The sequence below is a fragment of the Choristoneura fumiferana genome, chromosome 10 (assembly GCF_025370935.1).
Source record: "Choristoneura fumiferana chromosome 10, NRCan_CFum_1, whole genome shotgun sequence".
NCBI classification, from domain to species: Eukaryota; Metazoa; Arthropoda; class Insecta; order Lepidoptera; family Tortricidae; genus Choristoneura; species Choristoneura fumiferana.
Window position 1 is genome coordinate 10,676,329 of NC_133481.1, and position 17,854 is coordinate 10,694,182.

Consider the following 17,854-nt stretch of genomic DNA (forward strand, 5'->3'; position numbering starts at 1 on the left):
TTCACTAGTCCACTAGAAATTTTCGGCTGACTCTCGAATACTCCAGAAGTATGGCTTAGAAACTCATCATCATCGAAGTTATGTTGAGATGCCTCAACCTCAACCACGCTACTTACGCTCATGGATGGTGACAGCGAAGAAAAACTTCGCTCACTCATCCCGTAGATCGCATAAATTTACAATGGAAGATATAATTAGTCGAAATAAAAATTTCAAGAATTTTAAATATAACTGACACCGTTGACGTACTTGACAGGAATGCTCACTTTATTTAAATCGCAATATGGATGACTTCCTTTAAATTGTAAGAAGTCTTTGGCATATTTCTATGCGTACAAAATAAAATACTAAAATATATTACATTTTAATTTAAATAGTAGTCAACATAATTAATATAGAATTAAGACAATTTAATTCAATAAATTTCATATCAATGTTACAAATTCAATGCTAAATAGAAAAAAAAAAACTTCTAAAAAACTAATTTCTTTTGAAATTGCCCGTAGTTTTTGGGCTAGTAACACTGAAACCAAAAAAAAGCAATGTAGCGGACGGACGTACGTCGTTTCGACTTTTCTATTCCGTCATGCAATAATTTTTGTCATTCTCATGAATTCGTCGATAAAAATTATTTTAGATGGTGTCACCAACGTGAACTTTAGTTGAAATATAGTAAAATAATGTGTTAGTATTTTATTTCGTGTAGTTTGTCTTTGTAGTTCTATATGATAGGCCTGTGACAAGTTCGGTAATGGTGGCCATGTCATGAAAATCCCCACAGCCATGGATTATAGCTCCGTATCTCATCACAACGGAGGGCAAGTGGGATCTCAAATCGGAGTCAGTATAAACAACAAACAGAATGACGAACCTAACCAAAGCGTCCAGTATTCGATACCGGGCATTTTGCATTTTATTCAACACGAATGGGCGAGATTCGAGCTCGAGAGATCACAATGGGAGGTGGACAGAGCAGAGTTTGAGGTGATCATACTTGGTTTTTTTCATAATATTTTAATGATTTTGATTCGAAACATTGATCCTTCAATGCTATTATAAATTGACGTATTTTGAATTCTTATTTATAATTTAAAGTACTTTCCAAGACATTTTACCATATAAGAATTGGCTTTATGGCATTCTAATTTGCATGCATAGTTTTTATCTTTTTAATCACTAATGCGATACCCTGATAGCTTGTCTTTATTTAGCACACATTGAGATCGTAGCAATTATTGATTAGGTAAATGATTGCATTAAAGGCAATTTAACTAATATCTGTGATAAAAATTTTCATTACTTTTTATCAGTTTGAGATCCACACCTACCTTATTTTTTTATTTTTTTCATCAACCCATATATTTTGTTTTTACAACTACTCACCACTTTATTTGATTAACCTACAAATGTTAAAATATTCATGATATCAGTGAAATTGTATGAAGCACCATTAGTTAAAAAATCTTAAAATCTAGTTTTCTTCCATGAATATTCAGTTTGCACAAGACTGTGATGTTATTAATTTATTAGGTTAATTATTATATTACCTACTGCTGTTTACAGTTCTCCATGGTGTCCTGTTTTGTTGATTTATGAAATATATGCATGTTAACCAAATATAATTATTTTTTTAATTATGCTGTAAATTCAGAAAAAAAAAAATATGAAAATGTAGTACTTTGGTAATTAACACTTTTTTTTTTTTTTTACCTTACCCGAACATGTGATAGCATTATGACTATATTTTCACAATTAAATCAAAAGGTTCAGGCCGTCAAAGCAACATTTATACAAAACGATTGTTACCAAAATTGTTTATCAGCTATCGTTTTTCTCTGCGATTTTTCATTTGCGTGGGAATTATAGCCCAAATCTTCTCAATTTAAGGGGAGGCCCTGTGTAGGACATAATATAGGCTGAGTGATGATGATGGTGATTGTTTTTCTATACACACTAGTAGGTAGTCTAAAGACCAGTTTCCTAGATAAGGCTGTTTCAATTTTGTCATCTATTGTATTTCGTAAGCTTGGAATTTAACTTGGAATTTGGGTTTTAGGTCTCCTCTGTTCCTTCCCCAAGATCAAAATTTCATAAACTTAACATTCTCCTCATGTGCGTAATGTCGCAACATCGACATTGGCAAAATACGTCTTGCTAAAAACAGCAAGTGAAAGCCAAAAAAAAAAAACAGGTTTTGAAAAAAAAAAAGGTTTCTTTCAGTTTTTTATGTTAAAAACATGAATGTTAGTTAGTTACCTGAAGGAAACATTGCAATTTATTGAATATAACTTGGAAATAAACCACAGGTATTGAAAAAAAAACTGGTTTCTTTCAGGTTTTTTTAAACCGAACAGAGCCAGCATCTATTGTTGAACAGCATCATGTAATGTTGTTACTACAAATATTTTCAATCGTTAAGGAATTTGGTACTTAGAATTTTAAAGCATTTCTATTTTTATATTAACTTTTCCAATGTGGAAAGTCAAGAAACCCGGTTTTCTAGCCTCTTTTGCCTGAAGTAATATCAATAGCACATATTAAGATTAAAAAAAATAGAAAAAGATTTCCTTGAATTTGCACTGATTAGTGCTTGAAAGGTTAAGGAAAAATTTCTGTTTTAATTGTGAAATTAGTATTTTAGTTGCTTAATTAAAGTAAATAATCAATTGAGTTAGCAAATAAGTGGTATTGCTATTGCCACACAAAATACAGATATGAGGGAGTTTGAGTGTGTGTTAGCAGCTCATGAAAAGTTGATTGTTTGACTAAATTGGTAGTGAGATAATTCGCACTGCATAAGGTACAGGATTGCTCAACTTTAATTTTTAAAGGTGGTATGGGTAGTTGGACAAATCCATATTTCTTGCTATGCCTTTGTCATAGCATGCATTGGACATATATCTGCACTCCCTCCAGTATGTAAATGCTTCTATTGTCAATTAATATTTTCATTTTCATTTTCTTGTCAGTTACATCATTAATATTATGCACTGACTCTGTAGTTTTTTGGAAAACCATGTTTTCATTCTGCAAAACATCTGGTTAATACTGTGGAGTGGTGGTGTTGTTTTGTGAAAAACTGTACTGATATTTTGTTGTAAAAAATATATATACAGGGTGTCCCAAGAAGTAGTGATATACTAAAGCCGGGAGATAGAGGACCTAGAGGGCTATCTGAATCACCCCCATGTATGTTCCGCGATTTTTCGTATTTTCGGAGTTATGACATTTTTTTTTACATGTATAATCAGAATCAGATTAGAAATACTTATTGGATATAGGCTTATCAGTAACTGTTTGCATATCATAAAAATAATTGAATGACTGAAGATATGAGAGTGTGTGTACACTGATGAATGAATCTTTTTTATTATTTATTAAATATTTACTTTGCATTGTTAAAAAACCATATCAAATCACATGTGTCAGTCCCAGATAGAATGTTATTATATATAGCAAGAAATTATTTTTATAGACTGGCTATGTTAGTTGCAGTGTAGCTTGCCAAGAATTAGCTGCAAAAACTTGACTATGTATATACCTACATTCATGGAACAGTATGTGAAACTTTTTATACAAGGTATTTGCATGTTTTAACATAATAATACAGCAGGATAATAATTACAAATAGGTATAGATAGTTAGTTAATTCAACGTCCCACTTGTTAATTACAATTTACTTAAAATAAAAGGTCCTCTTTTCTATGAATTACATATTGTTATGATACTTTAACGCGGTTTGATCCTTGGTCTGATATGTTCATAATTCAGGGTTGTGTTTATAATTGTTATGGGATGAAGCTCATTATAGGTAAACACAGTGTATATGCCTTAAATTTTTTAAATATGCCATATAAACTATAAGGTTAAATCTCCTTAAGTATACTTTTAAAGAAATATATTTAATTATTCAGATTATCAGAGTATCTTCATGTCTCACATCTGTTTCTCAACTGTAACATGTTGTTTATAGATTGCTCATATTTTTTTCATAAGTATAGTAGGTACATCATATAATAAACTCTGGTGTTATTCACTTGTTGAAACTATATAACTCTTAAATCTAGTCATTATTAAAAGAAATTCACCACTCACTGGTTGAAAATATGTTAGTCAAATATAGACTTTAAATACTTGAGTGACCTATTTATTTGATATAGTTTATTGTGCTAAGAATTAAAAATATGTAGTGGCAACTCTTACATTGTGGATGTACTTTCAGGTGTAAGTACTTTATGTTTCTCAATTTTTTATATTCATTATATTTTCAATACATATTTTTTATTATTATTATTATTATTATCTGCCATCCATTTAGAGGGAGAAGGTGGCAACACATACATGAAAGTTCGTTTTTGGTGTCAATAATGTCTAATGAATGGGGTATGAAAAGATTTGCTGTTGTCCGCAACTCCGTCCGCTTAGTATTTGTTTATCACTATCCCGCAGGAACTATGCAATTTTACAGGATAAAAACTATCCTATGTCCTTCCCTGGGACTCAAACTATCTGTGTACTGAATTTCATCGAAATGTTTTCAGCAGTTTAGACATGAAGATGTAATAAACGAACATACTTACAAACTTTTGCATTTGTTGTGGGTCTCTTTGTAGGTAAAGTGTAGTTGTGCTGGGAGAACTTGAATGTATGTTTATGCTTAAATTGTTTACAGGCACGGATCGCTTTCCTCCAAGGCGAGAGGAAAGGGCAAGAGAATCTAAAGAATGACCTCGTCAGGCGGATCAAGATGTTAGAGTACGCGTTGAAGCAGGAGCGCGCAAAGTTCCATAAACTTAAGTATGGGGTGGAGCTGCAGCAGGGCGACGTCCGCCCGCCGCCGGAGGAGCCGCCGGCGGAGCCCGAGCCGGCCGAGCGTGCGCAGTGGAAGCAGGGCAGGCAGCTCATTAAACAATATCTGCAGGTTAGTCCTCTTAAACAGATATCACTAACAATCTACAAGCTAATATTATTAGTGAATTTCAATACAAAATCGCTAATACTATTACTTGTACTTTGTTAGGCAATCGGGCCCTGGTCAAATAGTTGTATTAGCTGCAAAAGCAGATTCAGCTTTATTGCCAGAAGGGGCGTCACTTGGTCGAATTCTATAGCCGGAGGGTGGTCACATAGTCAAGTTCTAGTCATGACTAAAAATCAATTCCCTTTGGTCGCGGGGGTCCAATTGAAGTCGGTTAAAAAAATGAGTTTATGATTAACCTGTCCTCTCCCAGAGGCACAAATTTGTGCCGCAATTCCTTTGATCCTGTTATCCTGGGAGATGACAGATTAAATAAATACAAAAAAATGAGGTGATGCATGCACCTCATGACCCCCCCTGAATCCGCGCATGATTAGCTGCCATTTCGTATATGGAGTCGGAACGAGACGTATCTATTTCTATGTAGTATTTGAGCTGTCAATGTCAAACTGATTCACTTGTATCAGAGAAAGTGGTATAAATTAGTACCCTGAAGTAAGCAATGACATATTTTTCGTGTAACACGTCTTATTTTGAAATATTCTTACGCCTGAAGCTCTGTACAGCGCTGAGGGTCGTCACGTCACCACTTGAACAAAACCGATATCTTACGGCAACATTTTCTAATTACAAATTATCAATCAACAGGAAATAGGCTATACAGACACTATCCTCGACGTGCGCTCAAACCGAGTCCGCACTCTCCTCGGCCTGAACAACGAGGAACAGCCCGAGGATTCCAACTGCAGAAACTACGACAAGCAAATACGCGACAGATGCGACTACTCCACGAATTCATTCATGAACACTACGAAGTATCTTGGTGAGCTGGGTAGAGTTTTATAATGAAAAATCTAATGTATCTTTTATGGTGTTAGTCTGAAAAATTTGCGTTTTTCATACATTAAGGTCGTTATTTAATTTAAACAATGTATGGAAACTACATATTTTATCTGATTAATTTCTACAAATTAGTTAATGCATGGTATTGTTCAGCATCAACTGGGCTTGAAATACTAATTTTGTACCATGTTGAACAATTTACCCTGCATATTGACCGCTTACTTTCTCAACCTTGTATCTGGTCACATTAAATTGCTTTAGAATCTAGTTTAGATTAGAATCATCTTTATGTTAAGTATTATTAGTTGCATACAATTCAATTTCGGGTAGATACGAGGTTGAAGAAGTAAGCGGTCGATATGACGCTGATTAAAGTCACCAGCATTAATATCTGCCACAGCGGAGCGTGCAAAAATATCTGACACGTCCTTCCGGCCCTAGAAATAGAGTCGTATCAGATATTTATGCACGCTTGTTGTGTCAGATATTGGTGCTGGTGGTGATTGTACCTAGGTATCCAAAAGAACATCTTTACAGAACAGATTGATGTCTATTTCGTAGGAGGTAATCAACAGCGCAAAGGCGCGTCCTCCGGAGGCTACAACGAGGAGGGACTATCGGTACAAGACACGGCGGTCGTATTCTCACACTTCGAGTTCCTCGCCAACCGGGAAATGGACATGGACGAGATCGACGATTTAGACGCCACGCAGGCACACCATGCGGCGCCGAAACAGAGTACGTTAATGTTATTATATATTTTTTTTTATAAGAGGGTAAACGAGAATGCAGGTCACCTGATGAGAAGCAATCACCACCGCCCATGGACGCCCACAACACAAGGGTATCACTGGTGCGTTGCCGGCCCTTTGAGAGACTGATAGGGTCGTTTTTTTAGAGATCAGTTGTACCGCTCCGGGAATGCTGTCTCAGGAAGCTGGTTCTTATTTTTGTCGTGCGTGGTAAAGAGGTTCGCTTAAAGCGTATGGTGCTAGTAGCAAGATTGCCAACCATCAAGGTGGTGAAAATGAAATTATTGACGGCTGCGCGAAGTACGGCAGGTATCACACAATAGTCATGAATACAGTTACACAATCGTCTCTGTGACTGTTTTCAACTACTTCAACTGTACGGCTTCCACTTGAAAACACACATCGCGCAGACTGTTTTAAGCGTCAAATATTAGGTAGCGGTCAAGATGATCAATTATATCAAAACAGACTCTGACACCTTCGACAATATTGAAGAGAAGTGTTCTGATATATATTTTAGCATCTTGTCTGCTCTCTTACATTTGACTCTGACTATAATAGTATCTTTTTTCGTATTTCCCATCAAAAAATTGAATACTAACCTCCTCTTTCATAAAATGATACAGATTTATGATATTGCTGAACAACCTTTCTTGTGTGTATAAAAAAGACATAAAGACCATGGTTTGATCAACTTAAGCTTAGTAAGTGTATGAATAGACTAAGGGGGTAAGAGATCAGCCCACCTGTGAACCTTATCTACCGTTGTGGCTTTGAGCCACTGAGTTCACCGGCTATTTTATGCTGCGTTTCCACCGGGGATGTACGAGGATGTGTTGCGAGGAATGTGTTTTTCGTGAACCAATAAAAAAGCTTCATTTAAGTACCTATCCTCGCACAGCACAGCTCTACTGGAAACAGCAGAGCGAAGCGAGGCTAGGTAAATGAAGCGTCTATTAAAAACACATGAAATCTGGCACTGTATTGTATTGTATTGTAAAACTCTTTATTGTACATAAAAACACATGAAAATACAGATACCGGCAAACTTCTTGAGCAAGTGAGTGGGGGAAAGTTTGCGCACCGTACACATACGAGCAAAAAAAGTACCTAACTATTTAATTAAACTGTAGAATACTTTTTACGTAGATAAATCTACTTCTAAAAATAGTTAGTTTTAATTTTTATAAATTGTTAGTGTGCGAAACACTGAGTAAGTCGGAGCTCTTCGCTTCCTTGATAATCCGTCTGATAGTGCTGACAGACGTTTTTGTAGCATCTGCAGTATTCTTCACTGTCTCCATGTCACTCTTTGCCTTTTGAAAACCACATTATTTTGTCGTGGCATGGTGTTTTTATTAAGTATAAAACAATCAACAAAAAAGTTATAACAAAAAGTCAACAAACAATAATAACAACAAATTCAACAAAAAAAATAAAGTCAACAAAACAAATTACAACAATCACTGTATCACTGCACGCCAGTGTACATAGGAGGCAAAGGAACGTGGACGCAGCGCGGGACACAAACGTCAACTGATTTACCAATCACGCGATCGACACGACACACTCTTCCGCCGCCGCGCACCACCGCCCGCCGGCCCCCCTCCCAGCAATACCTAAAAATCGCTTCTGCGCAGGCAAAGCCATTTGTTCAAGATGTTTGCCGGTATCTGTAACAGAACACAGGATAATAAGATGTACAAAGGTGAACTTATCCCATAAAGGGATCTCTTCCAGTTAGTATATCCACGTAGTACTTTTTCCTGTCTTCAGGAACATGCATGCTGTCCTATGCCATAGTGTAATAATAACAAGTAGTGAGTCGACTCTGCAACTTTAATTAGCAACTTCCAGTTCGTTTATTATTACAAAATGATTGCACTATGCCTAGCCATAGGTGACCTTAAAATTTTTTATTGTTATTTATGACATACAGGCGAAGAGGTAGATCACGAAGCGGAGGAAGTACTGAACGAGCTCAACTCGCTCACTGAGAGCGAAGCGGATTCCGGCGGGCAGGGCGACGAGTATCCAGTTGGTGGTAAGTGAATTTATAAAACTGTATTGATTCCTCACGAATATTAACAAATGGGTTAAACAACCCATGGGGTGAGGTGGGTTAGTGTTGTTATTTTGTCCCATAACTCGGAGACATCTGACATCACAGATACCGTGTAGGTAAGGTATTGCAGTTTCGCACATTTTTTTCCCAAATGTTTCATTTGGGCGAATGTTTCATTTCCCAACTATGAAATTTTTCCGAAACCAAAAATTTTTTTCCGTGTATTTTCTTATGGTTTTATAAAGCACAGTAGGTTAGGTTTGTTTTATGAAAGTTCCGAAAATAATATGGTTTTGGAGAAGTTTGAAAGCTGGGAAATGAAAAAATTGCACAAATTAAACTTTTGGGAATAAATGTGCTAAACGTCAGAGAACCCACAGATACACTTTGTTAGAAAACTGTTTGCAATGTTACTATTTGCATGCTTAGGAGATGAGCCATGAAGGAATAGCCGTAAAACTTCCTAACTTTTAGTGGATTTGTACCCATAAAATCATACTTTCAATAAGTAACTCAGGAAACGTTACCATGACAACAAGCTAAACTAAAAAGTTGATTGACCCAAAAACATTCCATCCGTCCGACCTTCACTGCGCGTCAGGACTACTAATTGTAGGCAGTTCGCGCGAAGACAATGTTATTATTTTCAACCCCCGCGCAAAAAGTAGGGGTGTTTTTAGTTAAACGTGTGTCTGGCAGCGTCTCGTCTGTCTGTCATCATAGCTTTCAAAAAAATGACCGATTTGATCGTTTTCTTTTACAGAAAGCTAGTTCAATCGCGATCGTTCTTTAGATGAGAACTCGATAGACGTACCTACATAAGCGAATTGACGTATTTATGACTCTGATAGATTTTTTGCTCGTGTGTATAAAATGTAGCGTCAAGTTCGTGAACTTCACTAACATGACCAAACATGCGAACGGAAAATCTGGCTGAGCCTCAAATACGAGAACTTACTCGTATAGTCGAGTGTAAGAATATGGCCTAATCCACATCTTCAAAAATATGTATAGTTTGAATTTTTTGAGGTGTCCCGATCTCGTTAACAGCCCACCTTTTGAAGAAAGCCATTGTATTCTGTTCTGCTCTCAACCGCATAATCCTCAGTTTAAAATGAACCGAAATCTTTTATATATATATATATATATATAAATAAAAATGAATCTTAAAATGTGTTGCTAAGCGCAAAACTCGCGAACGACTGGTCCGATTTCGCTAATTCTTTTTTTGTCGTGTTCGTTACTATCAGGAGAAGGTTTTTTATAAAAGAAAATACAGAAAAAATACAATGAACGGAAATATAAGATAAAATAGTTCATTGAAATAACGACTTTATTGTCTAGAGCAGAAACTGCATTTGAATAATAAATACTCGTTCGCAGATAATACTTTTCCATGAGGCTGCTTGCAAAAATATTATCTGCTAACAAAGTTTTATTTAAAATGAACTCTGTCGTAAATAATAAAGTCGTTATTTGAATGAGCTATTTTATATTTCCGTTCATTCTTAACTGAGTATTATGCACTTGAAAACATAATAGAATACAATGGCTTTGTTCGAAAGGTGGGCTGTTAACGAGATCGGGACACCTCAAAAAATTCATACTATACCTACCACAGATTCTTATTCCGTCATAATAGAGCTGTACACACTACGTTGAACGAAACACGTAAACGCTATGAAATTCCCGGCGCTAAAAACGATTTGTTCGCGAACACATTGTACTGAAAGTTAGGGATTGACAAATATTTGAGACGAAAGTGCCAAATATCACGATCCCGGCCTTTAAAGAGCCACTAGAACATTTAGTTTTAGTATTTACAAATACAATACAAGTATTTACTTACGTTTTTTATCAGTTCATTAATTTATTAAATAATTATGAATAATTTATTGAATCAGGCGTTACCTTGCGGAGGTCCATATCAATGAACTAAAATAATTTCCTTGCTCACCCGCGACCTTACGATAGCTAAGCTTATGCAAAATATGCGTGTTCATGCAGTTCCTCCACCTCCACACTGTAAGAACACACACAAATCACACAAACCCATCTATCACCACCACCACACTACAAGGTCGCGGGTGAGCAAGGAAATTATTTTAGTTCATTAAATAATTATGATTGTTTTTTTGGAGTATTTTTGTATTTTTTATTTCAACTCCAAATTTGTTACTTTTACTTTTGTTCTGATACTTTTGTCTGCGTGAGCGGTTAGTTCCGAAAGAATGTGACGTCTCTCGATGAGAGCGGAACATAGATGGCGCTAGTGCTGCTACATAAGTAGCGTAGTAGAAATAAGCAACCTGAGATATGTATGTATACGAAAAATTCGTGTCTAGATTCCTGTCCAGCGGTGGTGTAGGGGTTATAGCACGCAGCACGGATGGCTGAGGACCTGGGTTCGATTCCCAGCGCTGGTCTCTTTTTCTGGTTTTTCTGTGCATCCATGTCTCAGTTTGTATTTTCGTTATTAAATAATATCATAAAATTAAATCACACAAATTACGATACGTCATTAGAAATTATTATTATCAATTAAATAAAATTAAATTATAGCCTTACATAAATTAGATATAAATAATTTCTTGAATCAGGTGTTAATACGGTATTTGACTATTTTGTATATGTTTTATAAATTAAAACTACACAATGCCTGTTATCGAATAGAAAAACAATTTTTAAGCTACCTTTACAAATAACAAAGTTATAAAGGTTTGAAATTCAAGATTAGACAGAGAAAGACATACTGGCATGTGACGTCACACGCCAGTACCGCCATACTTGCTGCATAGAGAAAAGCGTTTGAGAAAGAGACAGGTATATAAATTTTTCAAAAAATCACTATAAATCCAATTTTCAACCGATTTAAATTTTCTCTTCGCTAAACACTATGTGTTTATCTATACTTTCATAATAATATTAAGATATGGCAAAATCAGGAGTTGTCAAATACCGTATTTGCGAAAGTCCATAATAATTAACTAAAACAATTACTTTGCTCAACCGTGAACTACATCTATGCAAGAAATGTATGTTCACGCAGTTCTTTCACCTCCATACTGTAAAAACACTAACAAAATCAAATATCACCACCACCACTCAACCAGAGCTTACTTTCTGAGCAACACAACTATTCACCATGCTACCAGATGTTAGGTGTTCTAGTTCCAGATGTTAGATAGACTCTGGCCAACGAAAGCTGTCCCAGACAAACCAAAGCAATTAAAAAAAATTAGGCAAAACACTTGCTGTACACTGATTAAACAATGTTGATACTTAGGATATTTATTTTAAATCTCTAGATATTAAATTATACTCGAGACTTCAAGCTGCATCAACATTCATGATAGTAATGTGTGAAAGTTGATGATGCACTTTAGTAGTCCCTTGGTAAATTTTATGACCTTTGTCAGTGTCCATTTTAGTACAGTCCAGTTGCATCAATTTTTGGTCCATTTTGACCAGATTGGCGTTGAGTATATCTTCTAACATTTGAATGCTAACATAATCTTATAACATTTTCCATTTTAAGGATAGTAGGAGGTTGAATTAAAGAACAAATAATTTATTTATTTCTTACAGCAGAACTATCAAAATTCTAAGCCGGGCTAGAATGACAATATGACAATTTTGACAATCTCAAAAATGATACCAGATTAAAGTTTCGTAAAAAATGTGTGGACAGCTTTCGCTGGACAGAGTCTAGACATGATTCTTCCTCATCGACCGATGTTTTCGACTTGATAGTAAAATCATTTAGCTCATAGTTTTCGCGATTGAAACTGGAGAACCGCAACTTTACACCAAGACCCGCACAAAAGCAAAACAAATTCCCGCTATTTTGAAACTTTTTCACTAATTACAACCTTATAATGGGCCCGGGAACTTTAGGTCATACAGCAAAATTAAATTATTAATATTTAATAATAACTGTAAATTTTATTTATTATCCGTTATGTAAGTATTCATTATTAAATAGTTGTTTATGTAAACATGTTTTAATTAATCTATAAAGTCGATTTAACAATAATTAAGTAAATAAAATAGAATGGCTGTTGGCCATTAGATAATACCGGTTAAGTTTTTTTTTTTTTTTTAATTTCAATTCCCGCCATTTGCAGTGCGAAAAAGAACATTGTGAAACGTTCATAATGAAATTTCAAAGTTGCGATTACATCACAATGCACCTCATTGGATTACCGATAGCGATATCGTTAGTAGCACATTGTACTACGCGAGTAGAAAAAAATATTTTATGGTAAAGCTTGCCTAAGCTTAAATGGAACTTCCCTCACTCAACTAAATCAGATCATTGTGTATGACTATTTAGACGAGTGAGGAATGCGTAATTTTAACTTAAATCCCCGTTAGACTCAGGCGGTTGTAGTAAGATTTGCTGTCTACCTAGTCATAATGAACTGATTTAGTTGAGTGCTGCGGACGCGTCGTTTTAGCTTAGACAAGCTCTACGAGTTAATGTGATACGAGCGGCGACGTTATGTTCCAGTGAAATTCCCAGGCGGCGGCGGAGGCGGCGGCGAGGCCGACGAGGAGCCGCTGGCTCTGGGCGAACTGGCCCAACTCACTGTCAGCAACGAGCCCGAGGCTTACGACGTCGCCGGCGCCAATAAGGAGTCCTTCCGGAAGACGTGGAATGCCAAGTACACGCTGCGCTCACACTTCGATGGGGTTAGTATAGTATAGAAGAGAACATAAATACTTTCGTCGAGTTGATTTTGCCCACTGCTCCAAGTTTTGTTGTGTCGTCTTTTACTTTCTAAGTAATGCCTCCTAACTTTCGTAACATGTTGAGAACCTACGGCATAAAGCATATATGTAGAAAATATTAATAGACCTGATATTGCAAAGCCACCGTCTGGCTGTCTATCACAGGGATGTAACCTTTTGACCATAATTAGATAACACTTAAAAATTTTGCAGAGTGCTAATTACTGTGGCCGCTTTAACAACAAAATAATAAAAATGAAAAAAAAAACATACAGACTATTTGAGAACCTCCTCCTTTTTTTGAAGTTGGTTGAAAAATAATTACAAATAGAACATATATTATGTATAATACTTATCTATTTAAATTGATGGTACACCTTTACAGGTGCGAGCGCTCGCCTTCCACCCAACAGAGGCGGCGCTCGTGACCGCCTCCGAAGACCACACCCTCAAGCTGTGGAACCTCCAACGCACCGTGCCCGCGAAGAAGTCTGCCGGACTGGACGTAGAGCCGCTGTACACGTTCCGCGCGCACTCCGCGCCTGTGCTCTGTCTCGCCATGGGCGCCCCGCGCTCCGAGGAGTGTTTCTCCGGAGGGCTGGATGGCACCATACGCGTCTGGAACCTCCCACCGCCCACCGCTGATCCTTACGACCCTTACGATCCCGCCGTGCAGGTCAGTACTTAGATTGGTAGTAAATCTTGGGAGAGGCCATAATCCTACCACCACGAGCCACGAGCCTACTTATTTCTCAAAGGGCCAGCAACGCATCTGTAACTCAGCTCAAGTTATGGATGTGGGGCGGCGGTGATTGCTTTCCATTAGGAGAGCCGCCTGTTCGTTTTCCCCCCTGTCATATTAAAAAAAAACAGTAGTGAGACCTCTCCGGACAGATGCTTTGTCTGGGAACCAAAGTCCGAAGGAAGAGAGTTAGAAATTGTATTGAGATATATGAGTTCAAAAATTCTGATAGCTTGATGTAGAATACAATACAATACAAAAACTCTTCATTGCACACCAACACAGTAAGCTAAGCAGTACAGAAAACACAAGTATGTACATAGAGACATAGAATGTTCAGCTGTGAGTAAATATTTCCTATGTATTGGAGTAAAATTTAATTCGACATGGATTCCCGTGAATGTAGGGTTGCGTTTTTGACAAACCAAACAAGAGATAATGATTCGAAAAGTCCATCAAGTTCTTTCTAATTTTGTCCACAATGTGGTGAAAGCTCACTCTGACCCACCAATATTGTGTGGGCGAAGTAGGCGCGACGCGGTCGTGAACAGTCACGTCATCTATGACGTCGAGTGATCGTTCGCAACAACTACGGGACTTGGGTGAAACGATACAGAGACTGTTAAGGGGCCTCGAGGCGGTCAAACGGTTTGATTCAAACCTTACGTGTTTGATGAAAGCGTTTGATGTCCGTTTGAACGGTTATCAAACGGCACTGCGCACGTTCGGTACGCCGTCGTAATTAGACTTCTAATACTACAAAATCCAGCGCAAAACTAAGCAAAGTTTGTTCAAACGCGTTTAAACGTGAACATTATCAGACGGCGCGTCAAACACAACAAAAATATGAAATTTCACCAAACAAGCCCCAAACCCGTTAATGTTTGACAAACCGATCAAACTAGAGTAGTTTTGTAAACGATCAAAATGGTTTGAGTCAAATCAAACCTTACGTGTTTGAATCTAACCGTTTGATCGTCTCGGGGCCGATTTGCAATCGTTAGGAGCGTTTAGTGGAACATACCCTCTATGGCCCCGTGTGGTGTCGGGTTAGAATTACACTTCTCCATTTCTTCCGTGGATGTCGTAAGAGGCGACAAAGAATATAGGTTAAAGTATACCGTAGGCGACAGGCTAGCAACCTGTCACTATTTTGTCCAAACATTATACCTATAAACTAAAACCCCCGTAAAACCCTTGGAAAATCCCCGACATTCAAAGAACCATCGCTAGAAAACCTGATTTCGAATAAAAATTTCATCACAATTTTGTCACTGATAGACACACAGATAGACAGACACACATAGCGGTCAAACTTATAACATCCCTCTTTTTGCGTCGCGAGTTAAAAATTGCTAAAAGTGGCTCCTAAGCGGTAACGTTTCGTGTGCTCTGCCTACCCCATTTGTGAATACAAGCGTGATGTTTGTGTTTGTACCCTCGTATGTAGTGAGGTATCCGTTGTTTGTCCAGGGCCCGATCCTGCGCGAGCACACGGACGCGGTGTGGTCGCTGTCGTGCGCGCACGGGCGGCTGCTGTCCGCGTCGGCAGACGGCACGGCGCGGCTGTGGGCGCCGCGCGCCGCGCGCCCGCTGCTGGCCACGCTGCGGGACGAGCTGCACGGCACGGCCGCATGCGCCGCTGACTTCGCGGAGGGCGGCGCGCGGGCCGCCGTCGTCTACCGGGACGGCGCCATGCTGCTCTATGACTTGGAGACTGCGCAGGTGCGACTGAACCTGCTATTTGACGATGACAGGATTACAAATGACAGTTGACATCACGTTTTTTAGGGCTCCGTACCTCAGAACGTAAAACGGAACCCTTAATATGGGATCGCTCGTGGTCTTGCCCGTCTCCTATGTTTTAATCCAGGTTATAAACTAACCTTTTGCCCAATTTCCTACAAATCCGTCCAGCCGTTTCAGCGTGAAGAAGTAACAAATATACTCACTCAGTCACTCACAAACTTTCACATTTATAATAATATTAAGGGGCAGTTTCACCATCCATTGATTAGTGTTAACTGACGGTTAAATGTGATGCCGTCTCTATTTGTTTTGATCGAATAGACGGAGAGGGCATCAAATTTAACCGTCAGCTAACACTAATCAATGGATGGTGAAACAGCCCCTAAGTTTATTTATTTATTCATTGTTATGTCAAGTATCTGATTTTATTAGTTACTCCTTAAATACATGGCAGTTTGGCAGTTATATCCATGTTAGATGAGTACGTTTCCGTGATGGGCGGGTGTTTGAGTCAGTGTGGTGTGTGCAGGGCGTGCTGCGCGTGTCGTGCGACAGCCCGGCGACGCGCGTGCGCGCGCACCCGACGCTGCCGCTGCTGGTGTCGGCGCACGAGGACCGGCACATCCGCTTCTGGGACACGGTGTCGGGCCGCTGCGCGCACGCCATGGTGGCGCATCTGGACGCCGTCACGGGCCTGGCGCTCGATCCCAACGGGCTCTTCCTGCTGTCCGGCTCGCACGACTGCTCCGTGCGCCTCTGGAACCTCGACACCAAGACCTGCGTCCAGGAGATCACCGCGCACCGCAAGAAGTTCGACGAGAGCATTCTCGACGTCGCCTTCCACCCGCTGCGGCCCTACATCGCCAGCGCCGGCGCCGACGGACTCGCTAAAGTCTTCGTCTGAAGCTCCTCTATATGATACTATATATATTACATGTAATTTTCCTTTGACGTCTGCTCACGCGGCGAGCTTTCCGCGCCCGCTGCTTCGCGCCCTCGTCGCGGTATTTTAGAAATTAACGGATCTTATGATTCTCTCTTTTAGATTCGTACCGCGGCGGCGGCGCGACGCTCATCGACGTTAATAGTTCTATCGGATTGCCCAGACGTTAGACGGATCAGCAATAATAATGGAGTCGGAGTGGCCGACGCTCGCCCGGCAGGCGCTGCCGCGGCGGGGAGGCGCTGGAAGGTCGGTGCGTGATCACACTGTTATGTTAAAGTCAGTAGCGAGCCGCGTCGGTCGCGCTGGCGGCGGCCGGGCCGGCTGCGGCGCCGGCCGCCGCCGGACGGCGGCGCGGACCGGCGCCGGCGGAGGCCCCGCCGGTTCGCTTTAGCGTATTTAAATTGTAACGTAATGGACGCGCTCGACGCTCGTTATAAGCGCGTAGTGAACACTCATCTATGTATAGACATTTGAAATCTATTATAATATATTTTTAGACTTTCAGTATGTGGATTTTAGGTTTTTATTGCGACTTTTTCACCGATTTTATGATACGCAGTGAGAATATTGTTCGTTTCTGTGCATCTGTAAGCGAGACCTTGTAATGATAACATGTGGATACAGACGATGTTTCCTTGATACGTTTTTATGTTGTGTATGTACAGTTAGATGTTACGCACTATTTGCTGATCGTTTGCAGAGAACGAATGGTGTTTCTTTAGGCTAGCATATTTAATTTAAATCGATTGGATATCAATAGAAAAATATTTCTTTTTGTTTTGTGACATGTATCGGGTAAACATGCTCTCATTATAACCTATGAGCAATCGAACAAAATATGATTGAGTAGAAGTACTATATCGGAAGTAACATAAGTAATGTTTGTTCATAACGAGTACTGCGATGTAGAATATATTATAATAAAACATAATATTTCCTTTATTTTCCTCGAATTCATACTTGTACACATACATCCAAAATTGATAGTAAAAAGCAACATAACCGACAAATATTTGTTATTATTTTACCTTTGTTTCTATGATCC

General features: G+C 38.8%; 1 protein-coding gene across 2 annotated transcripts; it reads left to right on the plus strand.

Moving 5' to 3' along the window:
• The first annotated feature begins 530 nt into the window (after positions 1 to 530).
• Cka (Connector of kinase to AP-1) lies at positions 531 to 17,819 on the plus strand. Of its 2 annotated transcripts, none has more exons than XM_074093470.1 (9): positions 531 to 984; positions 4,673 to 4,921; positions 5,627 to 5,801; positions 6,383 to 6,559; positions 8,513 to 8,617; positions 13,152 to 13,333; positions 13,758 to 14,048; positions 15,588 to 15,839; positions 16,393 to 17,819. In XM_074093470.1, exons 1-9 carry the CDS (start codon positions 766 to 768, stop codon positions 16,765 to 16,767), a joined length of 2,025 nt encoding a protein of 674 aa, XP_073949571.1. In that variant the 5' UTR covers positions 531 to 765; the 3' UTR covers positions 16,768 to 17,819. The 2 variants fall into 2 exon arrangements, with proteins under 2 accessions (XP_073949571.1, XP_073949572.1); XM_074093471.1 differs by having other exon boundaries at positions 13,164 to 13,333.
• The last annotated feature ends 35 nt before the right edge of the window (positions 17,820 to 17,854 follow it).